Consider the following 18,570-nt stretch of genomic DNA (forward strand, 5'->3'; position numbering starts at 1 on the left):
ATCAGAGGAAGGGGCCTCCATTGAGGGAATGAATGCCTGCATGAAATCCAGCTCTAAGATATTTTCTCATTTAGCGATCAATGTGGGAGGGTCCAGCACAGGGTCCTGGGTACTACTGTAAGTATAAGGAGGGTTCACTGGGCAGTAGTGGTGAACACCTTTAATCCCAGCATTTGGGAGGCAGAGGCAGGGGGATCTCTATGAGTTCGAGGTCAGCCTGGTCTACAGAGTGAGTTCCAGGACAGAGGCTCCAAAAAACTACAAAGAAACACTGTCTTGGAAAAAAAAAAAGGACTGAGCAAACCATGAGAAGCCAGTAAGCAACAGCACCCTTCCATGGCCTCTGCAGCAGCTCCTGCCTCTGGGATCCTAACCTGCTCCAGTTTCTGTCCTGACTTCCTTTAAGTGATGAACAGTGATGTTGAACTGTAACTCAAATTAACCCTTTCCTCCCCAAGTTGCTTCATGGTCATGGTGTTTCCTTGCAGTAACAGAAGCCTTAACTAAGGCACTAGTGCTCTGGCATTGCCTGGAGTTGAGGCCATGCATGATTAGGGCAGAACTGTAAGCAAAGGGCCAGGTGCAGCGACTAAGTGAGGGACCAATGACCCTACCTTGCCCTTCCTTCTATGAAGGATTAGAGCCGTCTGTGGGCTGAGGAGATCCACTCTTACAAACAGTCACAGCTGATCTCATAGAGATCACAGCTCTTATGCTAGGATAGTGCTGCACAACATCGGGATTTGTCTCCTGTTGGTAGTGTTGGTGACTCTGAGCAATAGGAGCTGGATCCTGGAGCCACCAATTCCACCCATGTGAGCCCATCAACCCCATGAGAAATTGAAGAGGCAGGACCTACAGGTACATCATGGCCATAGCTCTGCAAAAATCCTGAGGAAATGTTATGGAATTCTGCAAGCAAGCATCTGGATGTTCCACCCTGGGAAGCAGGTGCTGGACTAGATGCACATTCGTCCTGTAATGTCTCTTCCTGGAGCCAAACTCATTCCCCACAGCCAGCACTGGCTCTTCACAGTCACCAGCAGCTTCCTGTCACCATGATCCTCATTTGTGACAGATGCCACATTCAACATGGAAAGCTACATCTTCATCCTGGAGGGCCAGGACTGCAAATCCACACCAGGGTTTAGTCCTGAGGTCTGGACATTGGTGACTGGCCAGAGGATCACAAAGTGTAGGTGGTGTGAAGCAATGAGGACCAGCAGATCCAGGATATCCGTGCCCAGTGCAGGGAAGAAGGAAGACAGACTGAGTACTGAATAGATGCTCTAAACTCTCAGCAATGGACAATGTTTTCTAAGAATGGAGACTATTCATTCCATATATCTATTTTTACTGAAAATAATTTTATACCCTATAATCTGATCCTGGTTTCTCCTCCCTCATCTCCTCCCTGATCCTCTCCACTTCCCCACCTACTCAACCCAACACTTTTCTCTCCCTCTAGCAGGCACACTGAAAAAAAAAAAGCCAAAATAATAAAACACAGAGAAAAAACAAGGATAGAGCACAAGATACACACACGCAAACACAGACACAAAACCCATGAAGACACATAAACGGAAACCATAATATATAAGCAAAAGACCTTTAAAAATGTCCAAAGTATTATGAGATCTGACATCTCCCAGATGTCAGGGCACAAATCTTAAATGCCCCTCCTGGTCCCCTTCCCTCTGCGCGGGCACTCCTGGACTGGTTCCTCAGATCCACGCTGCACGCATGGCAGTGAGGCTTGTTTCACGGTGGCCGGTCAAATATTTGCATTTTCATCACACAGGTCAAACTGACTTGCTGAGTTCATCTCTGATCTTTGTGTGGGTTCACCTATCTTCAGAACCCGAAGCCACTATCAGCCACACAGTATGGGAGAGAATGCGTCATCAAGACACGCCTCTGGCCTATCTGAAAAACCGCCTCCCAACCAGGGAAAGGAGCATGCGCACAGCCAAACGTCTCTGAGTGGAGAGCAGCGGTTGGCCACAAAGGCGCGTGCGCAGTGATGGCGTCAGCGCCCTCTTACGCCTAAATTTATGTATTCCAGTGGGAATGTGTGTACTGCTTAAAAGCAAAAGCTGTTTAGGGACCCTTGGCAGAAGAGATAATTACATGCAATTATGAATACCCGTGATCTAACAGGCATTTACCAAGATCCAGTATTTGCCAGGCACGGTTCTGGGTGTTGCTTTCCACCGTACCATCCCCATGCCTAAGACATTGCCCCGTGCACACTAGGCACTCAGTATAAGTCAAACAATCAACTATGAAAAGATTTCTCCCGACCCTACTCCCCCCACCCCCCGCGCGCCCTCCATGCTGGAGCCTGGCATCGGCGGGGACCCTGCATGGAAACGGGTGGCCAGTAGGAGGCGCTGTGGAATCTCCTGGCGGCCTGAGCCCAACGCTCACCTTTTTTTTCCAGGCTGCGCTGATGGCGGCAGCGGGTGGTGGTGCCGGACTGGGCACATCCACAGGACTGGAGGCGGCGACGCTGCAAAAGTTGTCGCTTCGGCGGAAGAAAGCGCTGGAAACCGAGGAAATGGAGCTGTACGAACTTGCACAGGCTGCTGGCACCGTCATCGACCCGGATGTTTTCAAGTGAGAAGGCAAGGGTCAGGGTATCGAGCTCACACTCCCTGCAGATAAGCCTGCTTCAGGACCCCTCCAGCCCCGATCCGCTACTCTGAAAACTCCAGGTCTCTGTACGCGTTTCCATGGAAGTGGCCCAGCTGGCCCGACACATGGAACTGGAATGCTCTGAGGCTCTCAGGTTTCGCTAAGCACCACATTTGTCTCCCCAGGATCCTGGTGGACTTGCTGAATCTGAACGTGGCTCCCCTGGCCGTCTTCCAGATACTGAAGTCCATGTGTGCTGGACAACGGCTGGCGAGCGATCCCCAGGACTCGGTAGCCATATCTCTGTCCACATCAGAGACCCGAGGTTAGAAGTGGGCCTAGTACTTCCGGTGGAGGGTGGCAGTGATGGGGGAGGGGTGAAGAACCACAGGCTGCCTTGGCTCTGAATGGATCAGCCTGTCTATGGGTTTCCTCCCAGGGTCTTCAAACCAATTCAACTTCCAGGGACCTTAGCTGGCTCTACCGTTGGGATCACACTGCTGGATCACAGACTGGTCCAAGCAGGCGAGGGTCCTTCTGTCTGACTCCTTCCCACCTCTTCATCATGCCTCCATTCCACAGGTACTGGAATAAGTGTGGCTTTGGTCTCCATCTACCTGACAGTCACAGCCTCAGGGAAGCACAGGGCAGACAATTCCTAATTTATCCTTCCCAGACCTAGGCCTAGCTCCCCTTCATCTCAGGCCAGGGCTGCACACCTCCCATCTGGGGATTATTTGGGTTGCAGGACTGGAGCCATCCGACTGCCTTGGGGCACAGAGTAGAAATCTGATAGAAAGATGAACCCGTTGCTCAGGCATGAAAGGCATCCCTGCCCTTCAGGTCATGTCTGGGTTGGTGAATAAGCAGATAGTGGTAGCCAGAATGTAACAGAGGGATCACAGGTTCTTGCACCTACACATCCTATCTGGTGCATCTGTTCTCTTTGGTTGTTGGAGCACTCTGAAATACACCTTGTCTTCCCAGGCAAGTGGATGGAGATCCAATGCTGTATCCCTGCCTGAAAGCACAGGAAGAACATGGAAGGCATCCAAATGGGGCCATGTGCTGACCTGGCCCAGTGGGACAGTCAGGTCAGGGGACCCACACATGCTCACTGACCCGCCCTTTTTCTGCTCAACCTGTATCTCTCTGGCCCTCCTTTCTTTGGCAGGAGCAGAAACAAGGCCATTCTTTTCTTCAGGCCTGCAGCCTCTCCGGCTCTACTCTAAGGCCCAGCTGTCCTGTGCCTGCCTCCCTGCCCCCATGCCTCACTCTGACTTTCTTGCTGCGTGCTTTCTCCTTTCACAGGTGTTTTTACTGTGGCATGTCTGGGTTTGATGCTGATATGCCCTCTCCTACTGGGAATTGCCATTGTCCCCTCAAGGTCAGGCAACTTTGAGCTACAAGACCAGACCAGTGTGGGCCTTCCCAGCCGTGCTACTCAGACCAGGACGTGTTGTTTTGCTCAGTGTACAGGATTTTAGGATAGGCAGCTGGGTTAGCCCTCCAGGAGAAGACCAACATTCCCACATGTGCACCATGTAAAGGTCCCTACCCAGGCAGAGGATGTGAGGCACCCTAGTGTACTGGTGGGAGCATGGCCTCTGTCTCCTCAGCACTTCCCTCAGCTGAATGCAAAGCATGGAAAAGGGAACAGATGCCTCACCCAGTCTCCTTGGCAACACTGCAAAGAGTGACATTTTCTGGTGACACACATCTTCTTGTAAACTGCGTTTTCTCGAGTGTTTCATTTGTGGGCTGGGGTACCTTCCAGGTATGGTAAGATCAAGTGCCCAGAATCTGAGTGTGTGGGCTCCCAGGGGCAATCCGAGTTGCCTCCTCTTCCATGCCCTCCCCATGCTACCCACCTCTATTCTAAATATTTATTTTTTAAAAATGTATGTATGTATGTATGTATTTATTTATTATGTATACAATATTCTGTCTGTATGTCTGCAGGCCAGAAGGGGGCACCAGACCTCATTACAGATGGTTGTGAGCCACCATGCGGTTGCCGGGAATTGAACTCAGGACCTTTGGAAGGGCAGTCAGTGCTCTTAACTGCTGAACCACTGAGCCATTTCTCCAGCCCCCCCCCCCCATTCTAAGTGCCACCTTTAGGTTGGGAGGGTTGAGGAGAAGGACTGGGGATGGACTGCAGGGTGAAATGAGGGGTTTCTGGAGAGGAGAGGAACCACAGGGTTGTTAGCTCTGGACGGTTCAGTTCTAGAAGGTCCTGAGGGGCAGGGTGTGAATTGGGAGCTTAGAAATACTGGCTGATGTGGAGGAAGAAAAGGTGGAAGTAGGGCTGGGCGGGCTACCAGGTGAGGCATAGAGAGAGATCTCTGGCTTGTGTGTGTCTTAGCGTCCATACACACAGATCTTTCAGCCACCCTTTCAGTAACCAAGAAAGTAGCAGCTGTGGTAAAGTGACCCACTGGAGGGGGTGATGAGCTGTAATGACAGAGCTGGTAACCTCTGAGGTGGCCTTAGCTTTCCTGTAGGGACTAGATTGGTATTGCTCCAGGCCATGAGTTCGAGAGCTATTCAGCCTCTAGCGTCCGTAAGATGCTGCATGCGCAGCAGGACCTCTGGATAGCTGGACCCTGACTGTCTAAGTTTTAGCATTTTGTTTATAATGTGTCGTGGGGAATTTCTTATCTGATCCTAGATATTTGTTGTTCTGTTTCTTGCTCCTCACACCTCCTAATGTAGTTGAAGGCCGCTTGTTCTTTCTCCGGCTGCCCAGACCTGAAATAATCACACAGACACTCAATTATTTATAATACTGCTTGGCCTATTAGCTTATACATATTTCTAGCTATCTCGTACATCTTAAATAAACCCATTTCTATTTATCTGTGTATCACCACGTGTTTATGGCTTACCAGTAAGGTTTCATCTGGCATCCGGCATCTGTCTCCTGTGGCGGCTACATCTTAATTTAGATTGGGAAAATTCTCATTCATGATTTTGTTAAGAATATTTTCTGTGAGTGGGATGCATGCTTTTAATCCCAGCACTCGGGAGTTTGAGGCCAGCCTGGCTTACAGAGTGAGTTCCAGGACAGCCAGGGCTGTTATAGAAAAACCCTATCTCGAAAAAAAAACCCAAACCAAATATATATATATATATATATATATATATTGTGACTTTGAACTGAATTTCTTCTCCTTTATACCTATTATTTATAGGTTTGGTCTTTTCATAGTGTCCTGGATTTTTTTTTTAATGTTTTGAGCCTGACTGTGTTTTGATTTAACATTTTCTTTGAGCTATCCACTCTCTTCGGCTTTGTCTTCAAGACCTGAAATTCTCTTTGCCACGCATTTTAATCTGTTGGTGAGGCTTACCTTCAAGGCTTTTGCTTGACATTTCAGTTGTATATCAGTTTGGGTTTTCTTTAGCGATTCGGTTTCTTTGTTAAATTCTGCTTTCATGTCATGGATTGTTTTTATTATTTCATTCAGCTGTGTTTTCATGTTTTTTTTTTAATGTTTCAATTTTTGAGGCAGGGTTTTTCTGTGTAGCCCCAGTTGTCCTGGAACACACTTTGTAGATCAGCCTGTCCTCGAACTCACAGAGATCCGCCTGCCTCTGCCTCCCAAGTGCTGGGATTAAAGGCGTGAGCCAGCACTGCCCTGCTTTCTGTGGTCTTTATTAAGGCCTTTATTCATATCCTCCTTTAGAACTTTTATTATTGATAATTGCCATATTTAAATTCTTGTTTTGTGCTGAGTTGTTTTTTCCAGGGCTTAACACAATTGGGTTGCCAGTTTCTGGAAGAGGCATATTGTCTTGGTTGTTCGTGCTTGTGTGCTTGTAGGACATAGGCATCTGGATTTACAATGTTTGAGGTGTTTCTCAGTGTATGTATTTGGTCTTGTCTTTATTGGGCAAGTGTTCCATTCTTTGGTTGTTATTGCCCAGTCTAGGTCCTAGCCAGGTGTGGCCTTTGTGGGATCTTGAGTGACAGCCAAGTGTGATGACTGTGGGTTCCTGGTAGAGAATGTTTTTGGGCCACAGCTGACTCTGTTGGTTAAGGGGTCCCTGGTAGGAAGCTGTTTTGCAGATCAATGAGGAGTCACAAAGAAATGGTGATGGACTGAAAGGGAAGGCTTAGAGGGTGGTGGGGAGGGATGAGGGAGACCCTTTGTTCCCCAAGAGGTGGAGTCGGTAGGGGATGGGGTCAGGCTGGAAGGAGGAGCTCCCTTGGACAGGCTGAAGAAGGACTAAGAGTAAGGCAGGGATGGAGGGCAGGAAGGTCCCTCCTTTGAAGGTCCCCTTCCTAAGTCTCTGCCTAGTGTGGCAGCTTTGAGACCCTGGTAGAGAGAGGTTCTTCAGGGCTGGGGAATCACAGAGGACTAGAGGAATTAGGAGAAAAGGTCCTCAGAGCTGCCGGGAAGAACTGAGGGGGACCATGGTCAATACCGTGGAGGTGGGCCAGGAGTAGCTGCTTATTTTTTGAGAAAAGATTGACCTTGACTTCTTTATATAGCTGAGGATGACCTTGAACTTGTAACCTCTTTCCTCTGTCTTTTGTCTTTTTTGGTAAGATTACAGTCTTGTGCCACCAGGCCTGGTTTATGCATTGCTGGGTTTTATACATGCCAGGCATACAAACAGTGAACTTGACCAACAGCTCCCTGTCCCCCCACCCTTTTGAAACGTTTCTATAATGAGACGGTCTGACTAAATTACCCAGATCAGCCTTTAATTCACTATATCACTGTCAGGCTTTGACCGTGTGATTCTTTCCATAGTCCCCCTATCCCAGACGTAGCTAAGATTGCACCCCTCTGCTACCAGGCCTGGCCACAGACTAGCCATGAAGTCCTAGGTCCAAGCTCGCCTTCTACTTCACCCTCCTGAAGAAATGAGATTACAGGCGTGCAACACTGTTCTTAGCTTTCTATAAAAAACATTTTAAGTCTGAAATCTGAATCTATAGATGCAAAAGCCATATCCATAGAGGATATAGAGGACCAATTAGACTGGATAACTTAAACTAATTAAGATATTTTTTTCTCCTCCTCCTCCTCTGTCTCATCCTATTCCTTTTTTTCCTCCTTTTCCTCCTCTTTTCCTTTTTCTTTCTCTTTTTTTCCCCTGAACCTCCTGTTATTTATATATAAAGAAGAATTGGTGTTTCAGAGCTGAACCCAATGCTAGAGTTGCCCCCAAAGTAGCAACAGGCAAGTTTCTGTAAGAGACTGCTCCAAACCAGGCTGTGGTGAGGCCTGTTGGAATTCAAAAGAAGCAGCACAAAGGGAGGTCGGGTGACCCAAGGCTTAGGGGACTTTATGTATTGAAGAGCTGTAACACGCCTTGAGTCAGGGAAGAAAGACACGCTAGCAATGTCTGCAGAGAGGGGCTCAGGGTATGGCGCTGACAGGAGGGTCAAGGAAATTTGGGTGATCGCAGAACTTGACTATAGGTAGGGCTAGTTTCTGTGGATTTTGCCATAATAGTTCACCTGAACAAGCTGGTCAGTGTTGAGAAATATTCTCAGTCCTAGATTATTTCCAAGTCTGTGAAAGGTGGAAAACATGGCCGTGCTTCCAGGTCACTGACTCCCTCCCACATGCTCCCAACTTTCAGCCAAGCAAGGGTAAAGCAAAGAAAAGAATGAAGGACCCTGGACCCTTGGCGAGTAGGGGACGTACGTTAGAGTCTGCAGTGCAACTCTTGCTACACTTACAGAGGCTGGGATGCGCTATCCACGTGGGAGTAAATGTGACCCATGGGCAAGCCTGCTTCCTAGCCTGTCTTAGTCCTAAGGTCCTCCTAGGTTTTCAGTTACTATCAGTACCTAGAGCCCAGAAGCCACCATTTTAAATGAAAGCTCTGGTCCAAGGGCCCGCTCATCTTTCTGGCTATGATTTTTTTTTGTTCGTTTTTAATAAATAAGTAAAACGAAAGCAAGAATGAGCAAGCTGTAAGTCAAAGAACACGTGAATCGGCGAGCTTCCCCTGAGGGTGATTTCAGTGGTCAGAGGTTCAGCCTCTGCCGGAATTCTAGAATGATCCGTAGCTAAGCCCGAGGCTTGAGTGTTGCAAGCTGCACCAGGGACGTGGGAAATCACAGCTTCTCTGAAGCTGTCAGGAACTTGGCTTCAGCCCTCAACTGCGCACTTCCTGCCTGTGGGGCCTGACTGATGCAGGTGTGATGACCACGGCAGTGTGAATGTGCATGGCACTGAGTCCCTCCTGCCATCTTCTTTGGGGTGATCACAGCTCTCTAGCACAAGCTTGATTCGCTTTCCTAAATGGCCTCCTAATGGTCACTAGGAGTGATAGCGAGTGGGACTATTCCCTTCTTCACCCCTAGATTCCTGGCCCCGGGAATCCTGGTTGTGGGAGCAAGCGTACCATAAGCATGTGCTGCCTCTAGCCAACCAGCCCTCCAGGCTACTACTGCCTCATAAGTGCTGTAACCGCAGCTGTTTGGGGGCGGGGGTGGGATGGGGGAGACCTTGGTAAGACCAGGGATTCATGATTGCCGGCCCACTGTCAGACTTCTCCTGCTGGGAAGTGAGTTAATCACAATCAGTGTCAGTTCTGAATCAGGATCCAGTAGATCCCAGAAAGTCTGATTGTTTCCTTTCCTGCAGTGTAGAGTCAGCCTTTTAAAAGGCCTCGGGTCCCTCTGGGGAAAGATGGGAGAAAGGTTAACAGTAAGACTCTCAGGTGTTTTAGCAAAGGCCTTCCTCAGAGGGGCCTGGCCTTCCCTTTGTTCCAAGAGTTCTAGAAGGTCTGCAGCTTGGCTCGTTTGGAAATTGTCTTAGGGCCTGGGAGTTTGTGTAGCTACATCCATTTAGCCTTTCTTCCATTTGTTTATTTTCCTGCTACTACAAGTCAAGCAGGGTGCAGTAGGCTTCACTCCTGGCAACACTGTGACTGATTTGCCAGTACCAAAGGTGCATGGGAGCCGCCTAGTTATAAAATTAGCTGTCTGTGCTGCCTGCTACATGTCAGGCAATTATGGATGCTGCATTGTCTGTTCTGCCCGTTACAATCCCTCCACCCTGACTCTGTGTGATTAGTGCTGTCTCCTGTTCCCCCTGCACCAGGACCCGGTTAAAACCATCACACGCATTCAGTGAGCAACCCTAAGGTCTGGCTCAAGGAACAGAGCAAGAAGAGAGCTCTCTAAATGTGCTGGTGCCCTCTCATGGTTTTGTGGTCTAGCATCACGGGAGGACATGACTTCTGTGCCTCCCCATCGTGAAGAATTTGGCTTTACACATGTACCCTCTCTCACACGGCGATTTCTCTGAGCCTAAAAATCCCTCCATTGACACTTAGCCAAGGGATAGTGGGCTCCTTTTCAGTGGACCATCTTTTGACAAATGCCAGCCAACCAACCAAACTGACTTTGTTACCTTTCTTAAACTGCAGGAGCTTCTGTGATCCCATGTCAATAAATTGAGCTGGATCAAGTTTTCTGTTTCTTGCACGGTTATCCCCACCCTTAAGCCCATGCCGGCACGTAGTCCTCAGACTTTCTGCTAGGATGTCATCAAACTTAGTAAGCTCTTTAGTTGTATAACACAACCTCTTCACCAATTTCACTCTCTACGGCCCCTCTAGGAGCCTGCTTAGCTTTAAATCTGGTTCTAAGTACCAAGGCAACTATTGGTGGGCCCTGAGGCCGTTGGTATTATGCTTTCTGGCACTGCCTTCAGGGAAGGTCTTCATTGCCGATTCCTTTTAATTCCCTTAGACAAAAGTGGCAAAGGCAGTACGGCAGGTTGGGGTAGGGACACACCTTCCTCTAAGGGTAGTGAGAGAAACCATTCAAATTCTGAGGGTTCAAAGTCTTCTGCCTCAGTAGGATTCTCCCATACCTGCATCCTAAGCTCCAGGTTCCCATTCCTTACCAATCAGTGCCCTTTAACCGCCAGCGCCCTCTGAGGCTGGGACTTGAATTTCCTTTGTAACTCAGCCGGTCTTAGGGCCTCAATTTGATTTGCTACAACTTCAGCTCTGCGGCTGCTGAAGAGAAGATTCTCTTCCAGGGCACACTTAAAAACCTTTAGACTTTGTCAGTTCATCCAAAGATGCTGGAGGCAACCAGCCAGCATCATTATTTTCCTAATTCCCCCCCCCCCCACACAAACTGCCAACAGTTTGACATGTAAAGACACTGTCACCTAGTGTGCAGTTACACTTGTTCCCTACGATAGGCGAATGGGGTAATCAGATGCATTTATGTGTAAGTTGCTTAAATAGTACACACCGTGGATTTGTAGCGTTCTCATGCCACTGGGAGAGCCTTCAGAAACTGTAGCCATTGGTGAGTTGGAAAACCTGTCCCAGATACTTACAAAGTTCCTCCTTAAAATTCTAACTCTCTAGATCCAGTCCTGGTGCCAGTCTTTATTAGTCAGGGTTCCTTAAAGGAACAAACTTGATTGAATGAAAATATATATTAAAATACTATATTCTATTCTATTTAAAAGGGGTTTATTAGAATGACTTACAGGCTGAAGTCTGTGATACAGTCCAGCAGAAAATCCAAGAATCATGAAGTTGTTGAGTTCACAAGATTGGCTGGCTTAGCATTTCCAATCCGGTGCCAGAGTCCCAGTGTTGTACACAGCTCCTGGTCTTCAGTCTACGCTGGGATCCCAAAGAAGCAGATTCTAACACTAGCAGAGAATGCTTCAGCAACAGAGCAGGGAAAATGAGAACAAGCGGGCAAAAGACAAGAGCTTCCTTCTTCCCTGCCCTTTCCTGCGGGCTGCCACCAGAAGGCGTGGCCCGGATCTAGCGCTGGTCTTCCCGCATCAGCTCATCCAGTTAAGAAAATCCCTTACCGATGTGATGGCCTCTTGGGTTTTAGGTGATTCCAGGTGTAGTCAAATTGACAACCAAGAGTAGCAATCACGCATGTGCAGCTGGAACAGGTTGCTACAGCAGCTGGATGAGCACATTCCCCAGCAAACCAACTGGTGAGTGTGTTGCAGCTAGAGTCTGCCCATCCTAATTCTTGTGTTCAATCTCTTTTCAGGAAGAAACAGAGGTGGCCCCACTCATGGTAGTGTACCCGTAGTGGCAGAACGTGGAAGCCGTGATGGACCCATCCAGAGAATGCCACGCCAGCCCAGTGCTACTAGGCTGCCCAAGGTGGCAGGGCCTGCGAAAAGTAACTCCCGGAGCAGCACGTAGGCTGAACAGTCTGTGCCGGGACCACAGTCGAGGCAGATGCTGTCTCTCTGTACTTCCTTCAGAAGCTGAGTGTCTCTCTGCCACTTTTGGATGCTAGTAAAGGACAAAGATTCAGGGTGAATTCTGTGCGCAGTTCTGGTTTCCGCTATAGTCAAACTATAACCAGGAGACACAGCAGTGTTTTTTTTTTACCTTTTTGGATCTTAATTTGGGGGTCTAAGAAAATATGTATATTGATGGGACTTTTTTTATTAACAAGCCAACATGCTTTCCGGAATGTAAAATGTTCCCTACAAGACCAACCCATCGCAGTGCTGGTAGCAGGGGTGCCAGGATGAATACGGTGAGCCCAAGCCAGGAATGGACGGGCTGTCACCGTCTAGATCAGTAACACGACTTTACCCCTGAATCCTCCCCTTTTGCGTTTAACCCAGTAGTAGGGATTTTGTGGACACTCCCCCCACAGATATGTTTTAGAGCCTCCATTTTTTTTCTTTTAAGCGGATACAAGTGCTCCCTGTATAAGCCATGCTAGCCTCACACTCAGTGTCCTCTGGCCTCTGTCTATGTCCATACACTCCATACACCACCATGCCCGATGGACTCTATTGCTAAGCTTCTTTCCTGCTATTAGACTGACACATTGGTGTAGAAACGATCAAACACGTGCTCCAGGAGGCCCACCCTCTGCCATGATTGTGTGATTGTGATGTTGCCAAGCACACACATAGCTTCCTGCACCTTGGCCTGGTCCCGCCGTGACCAAAGATGGGAAGGGGCTAGTAGTTACTACTCACCTTCCCGAGAAGGGAGGAAAGCACCCCACAAGGCTTGAATCAAGTGCAAAAATAGTGGCTACTTTCCCTTAAACAGAAGACACACCGTAGACACCCTCCCATGACCCCGTTCTGCCCACACTCTGGAGAAAGCATTATCTCCGTCACCAGCCCCACAGCCCTCCTGTGACTGCCATGGTACAAGAGACGCTCTGTTCTCTGTTGAGGGTAGGCACTGTGGTTTGAGAACCAAGAAATCAGAGGTGTCAGCTGCAGTACAGAGGGTCAAATGGAGCAGGGATTAGCAGATGTATTCTCAAAGGGTGAGGTACTAAAATTCTAAGCTTGGTAGCTACTTTGTCACAACCAACGCTGTCAAGGTCCTGAGGAAGCATACACAGCCTCTTCATGATTGGTTGTGGTTGTGTTGAGTCTAAACCTCATCTGTGTGACCTTAGGCAGCTGGCTGAACATCCAGGGGAAGATAATCCCAGAGAAAAATTGCTAGGTAAGAATGTATTGCAAAACCAGCCAGGCATGATGGCATAGGCCTGTAATTCTGGCATGTGGGAAGCTGAGGTAGGAGTAGCCACAATTTCTAAGCCACAGCTTCACAGTGAGACCCAGTCTTAAACAAACAAACACAAAGGGATGTATAACAAAAACGGGCATGGAGATGGACACCTGCCATACTTAGGAGGCAGAAACAGAATGATCAGGAGATCAAGGTCGTCTCCGATCACAGAGTTCAAGACCAGCTTGATTGACATGGAACCCTATCCTTAAAATCCTAAAGTGTGGGAAGATGGCCATGGCTCCTAACTAAGGCCTACAATCCCAGCACTTAGCTCAGTGATTCTCAATCTTCCTAATTCTGTGACTGCAGCTTTTTATGCTGTGGTGACCCCAACCATGGAATACTTTATTGCTACTCCATAACTGTAATCTTGCTACTACTACGAATTGTAATGTAAATAGCTTATAAATGACCCCTGTGAAAGGGTTGGTTGACCATCCTCTGGTGGTCACGGCCCACTGCTTGAGAGCCTCTGACTTAGGTTGATGCAAAAGAACCGTGAGTGCTTAGGGGCAGTTGTATCACAGAGCCCACATCCTATCTCAGAAAAAGAACTCATTTCAGTGAAATTACCAGAAACAATGACTATTGAACTACAAAAGGCAGAATAAAAAGCAAAGCACGGGCCCACACTTGGAATACACAAAGAAGCAACAGAACTTGGTAATCCACTATTGGAAAAAGGTGCGAAGTGACAGAAAATTTTCTAATGGGCATCAAGTCAGAATCAACTTTGCATAGAATTCCCAGGGTGACACAAAAAAGATGTAATTTTAAGCACAATAAGATTCGTTATAGTTTATTTTGACTCAGACACCCTATATGACATTTAAATACAAGTTAATATCCACATACTTATGGAATGAAATGATTTTTGTTTTCTGCATGAAAATGGCCTGTTAATATGTTGACATTTCCATTTTAAACACACACACACACACACACACACACACACACACACACACACACACATATGGCAGTAATGGTTTCTGTGAAGCCGAATTAGCCTTGAATTCACAGCGGTGATACTCCTGAGGATTTCTGTGCAGGTAGCCTTTGCTGGGTGAGGGAAAGGCATTCTCTCTTCTGGTAAGATGCATACACTCCTGCAAACCGGAATCACACTCAGTGGGTCACATGGCATGAAATTAGAAGGGGAGTCTGGTTGGAGAGGGCTTGCAGGAGAGAGAGAAGGCCATAAGAGGATAATGTGGGGACAAATATGATCTAAATATGCCATGTATAATGTGTACACAGGAAAAATAAACTGCCACAAAAATGGTTAAGCAAGAGAAGATGAAAATAAATGCACATACAAAAATTGACAAATACACACCTCTCAGTAGTAACTCTGAATATAAATAGTCTCAGTTTCCAATCAAGACATAAACTAGTAGGTTGGATCCCCCTCCAAAAATATTGTTGCCAAAGGAATGCATCTCACCATGAAACATGGATACTACCTGTATTAGTAATGGTTCTGTAATAGAACGAATGAGTGTGCATGTGTGCACACACACCCAGTAGTTGCTCAGTTCATCAGACTGGATGATGTAGCTGGTCTTCAGCATCTCCTGGAATCCTGAAGAAGATTCTAATGGTATCCAAGGAATGGACTTGCCAGCAAGAGTGAGGGTAAGCAGCTTTGCGAGAGTTTACTTCTTCCATGTCCTTTATATAGGCTGCTTCCAGATGGTGTGGCTTAGAGTTAGGGTGGGTCTTCCCACTTTGAGTGCCTCAATCAAGAAAAATCCTTCACAGGTGTATGCAGCCACTTGGGGTTTAGTTAATTCCAGATGGAGTCAAGTTGACAGCCAACAACCATCACACTACCTTAGGGTGAACAGGCGGGGAAGGATATTCCAAGCAGATGGACGGAAGAAACAGGCAGATGTGGCCGTTTTAATATCTGACAAAACATTTTTTAAAAAGCTAGTAAAAAAGACAAGGACACTTCATAATGGTTGAGGGAACAAACAGTTCATTAAGAGAACATTATGATTCTACACATATCCCTTGTACACAAGTACACCCAATTTCATAAAACAAATACTACTAGATTAATCTTTGTTAAGACACAGATTAATCCCAATACAGTAGTAGTGACTTATCAATGAACAGGTTATCTGGATAAAACATTAATATCTGGATTAAATGACATCAATATCATACATACAGAAAAACATAGGGAATAAATAATCTCAGACCACCAAAGTCAAAAAAAGGGAAACACACACACATCTGCAGCAGTAACAGTAAGAAAATAGCAGGAAACAATAGTCATTGGACATTGGTATCTCTCAATATCAATAGTCAATTTTCCAACAAAAAGACAGGATACAGACTAACAGAATTGATTAAAAAATAAAATCTATCCTTCTGATGCATCCAAGAAACAAATCTTAACAAGGATAGACATCAACTCAGGGTTGGGAAAAGATAATCCAAGAAAATGGAATATCTAAGAAACAAGCTGGAGTAGTCATTTTAATATCTAACAAAATAGACCTCAAATCAAGACTAGTAACAAGAGATAGGAGACTATATACTCATCAAAGGAAAAATTTAAGAAGATGACATTTCAGTTCTTTACATCTGTGTCCCAAACACAAGTGCTCCCAACTTTGTAAAAGAATCACTACTGCAGCTTAAATCACATATTCATCCATCCCCACACACCTGTAGTAGATTCTTGCCAGTAGACAGGTCATGCAGACAACAACTACATAGAGAAATGCAAGAGTTAACTGAAGTCGTAAACCAAATGGACCTAACAGACATCTACAGAACATTCCAACCAAACACAGAAGAATACACCATCTCAGCACCTCATGGAACTTTCTCCAGAACTGACCACATACTCGACACAAAGCAAGTCTCAACAAATTCAAGAAAATTGAAATAAGCTGGTGAGAGAGGTGCAAGTTTTTAATTCCAATACTCAGAAGGCAGAGGCAGGCAGAGCTCTGTGAGTTCAAGGCCAGTCTGGTCTATAGATGGAGTCTGGGACAGCCAGGATCATACAGAGAAACCCTATCTCAAAAAGAAAATTGAAATAACTCCTAGCTTCTTATCTGATCACCCCAGATTAAATAAAGCAGACATCAACAACAAAACAACAGAAAGCTTACAAACTCATGGAAAATGAACATTTCTCTTAGCGAAGACTCAAGACAAAAATTAAGAAAGAAAGACTTTCTAGGATTGAATGAAAATGAAAACACAATTTACCCACATTTATGGAATACCATGAAGGCTTTTCTAAGAGGCACTAAGTATCTACATAAAAAAAAATGGAGGGATCTCATGCTAGCAACTTCATAGCACATCTGAAAGCTCTAGAAAAACAACAACAAAATCACACTGAAGTACACAGTAAGAAACAATCAAACTCAGGCCTAAACTCAACACACTAAAAACAAGAAAACAAACAAACAGAAATACAGGGTCAATGAAAAAAGAGCTGGTTCTTTGAGGAAAGCAATTCTATTGATAAACTCTTATCCAAATTAACTAAAATACACAGAAAGAATCAAATAAAGAAAATTAGAGATGGAAGGGAGAACATACCATTACACATGGAGGAAATGCCGAGAACCATAGGACATACTTTAAAGACTTGTGATCCACTAATTGGAAATTACAAGAAATGGATAATTGTCTTGATAGACACCACTTATCAAAGTTAAATCAAGATCAGATACAATCAACGGTTTAAACAGACCTGAAACCCCTAGTGAAATAGAAAAGTTAGTCATTAAATTTTCCCAACCAAAAAAACCCAGGGCCAGATGGCTTTAGAATAGAATTCTACTAGACTTTCAAAAGAGCTAATACCAATACTCAGATTATTCCACAAAATAGAAGCAGACAGCATGTTGTCCATTCATTTTCCAAGGCCACAGTTTCCCAGATAGCCAAGCCACATAAAGACACAGCTGATGGGAGAATTCCCACTGAGCTATACCTGGTCTGGTTCAGCTAGCACTTAGCTGTAAATCCACCTTTTGGTTAGCAGTTACCTTTGCTTGTCTTGTTGCCCTCTATGTGAATCCTGCCTGAGAGTTTTCCAAAGGGCCAAAGCCAAATGCACACTCTCGATTAATAAATGACATGAGGCCTGAGAAAGGACAGAGGATTCCGGACATCTTGGGGACTGGAGGAAAGTTCTCTCCCAGGGTAAGAGGACTCCAGGATCGACAGGCTCATGGGAAACTTCCCATCTCAGGAGCAACAGTGTGTGCAGTTATTAAAATGCCTGTTTAAGGAGATGGAGTGAAAGCAAAGGACAAAGGAGCTTCCAGGGTTAACTAACCAGCATTACATTGGTTTCAGGTAACACCTCATGTCCAGTTAAAACTGACTGTATGGAAGCAAGGGCTGAGAGCTGTGAGGAGAGCTCTTCAGAGAGGAGAGCTCATGCCATTAAACATTTGGTCTTTAAGTAATTCAGTTTCAAATGTTCTGGAGCCATTGCAGACCAAAGGAAGAGTCACTTAAGGCTCGATCTGATGTAGAACAAGAAAGTAAAAAGAAAGACATTCAGGCTAGAAATGTCAGTCAGCAGAGGAGAATGTTCTTTCACAGGTCAGTAAGAATGCTGTTTTGGAGGATGGTGAAGGCGAGGAAAGCCAGGACACTGGAGATGACTCTCCTCCTTCTTCATCAGATGAAACATTTAGACATCAGAATGGCTGAAAGGCTTACTGCATGTTTAGAAATGCAAGAGCTCCTGAGAATAAAAAAGGAAAGAGAAGACTTCCCAGTAAAGAAAAAGGAAAGAAAGGAGATAAAAAGGGGAATCTTCCCAGTAGAAAAAAGGAAAGGAAAAAGAATCTAAAAGAAAAAATTCCCTGCCGAAGAAAGGGAAACGTTCAGTTATAGACCTACAGCGCCACCTGTTGATGGATTTGATGAATGGTTGCCTAGGGTCATAAGGACACCTCAGATGTTCCCAATGACTATGCAGCAAATGCCTGCAAATTATCAACATTCTCAAGGCTATGTTCAGATTAATTGGAAACCTCCGGACATACCAGACCTGGAAAGATTAAAGGGAGCTGTAGTGGCATATGGGAAGCCTTCTCCCTGTGTAAAACAGATTTTAAGTCACTGGGCTACTCAGAATAGAGTTATTCCACAAGACTGGCAGGGCCCCATGGAAGCTATACTAGAAGCTAGTCCTCAATTATTATGGCTTACTTGGTGGAGAAAGGAAGCAAAAGCTATGGAACAGCATCATCAGATCAGAGGCCATGGAACAGCATCATCAGACCAGAGGCCATGGAACAGAATCATCAGACAGGAGCAGTGAATATAGCAAAGGGCCAATTATTAGGAGTATGTATTAGGGACAATATGATAATATACAAAGACAACTACAGTTTGATGATGCCACCATAG

General features: G+C 46.0%; 1 protein-coding gene across 2 annotated transcripts; it reads left to right on the forward strand.

The window, feature by feature from the left end:
• The first annotated feature begins 2,319 nt into the window (after positions 1 to 2,319).
• On the forward strand, positions 2,320 to 11,935 carry LOC125411939 (mitotic-spindle organizing protein 2-like). 2 transcript variants are annotated; one of them, XM_085684766.2, is made up of 3 exons: positions 2,320 to 2,627; positions 2,823 to 2,962; positions 11,657 to 11,935. In XM_085684766.2, the coding sequence occupies exons 1-3, from the start codon at positions 2,335 to 2,337 to the stop codon at positions 11,812 to 11,814; spliced, it is 591 nt and encodes a 196-aa protein (XP_085540892.1). In that variant the 5' UTR covers positions 2,320 to 2,334; the 3' UTR covers positions 11,815 to 11,935. The 2 variants fall into 2 exon arrangements, with proteins under 2 accessions (XP_085540892.1, XP_048308384.1); XM_048452427.3 differs by having other exon boundaries at positions 2,453 to 2,619.
• Positions 11,936 to 18,570: the final 6,635 nt, after the last annotated feature.

The sequence above is a fragment of the Myodes glareolus genome, chromosome 2, assembly GCF_982192425.1.
Source record: "Myodes glareolus chromosome 2, mMyoGla1.1, whole genome shotgun sequence".
Lineage (NCBI taxonomy): Eukaryota > Metazoa > Chordata > Mammalia > Rodentia > Cricetidae > Myodes > Myodes glareolus.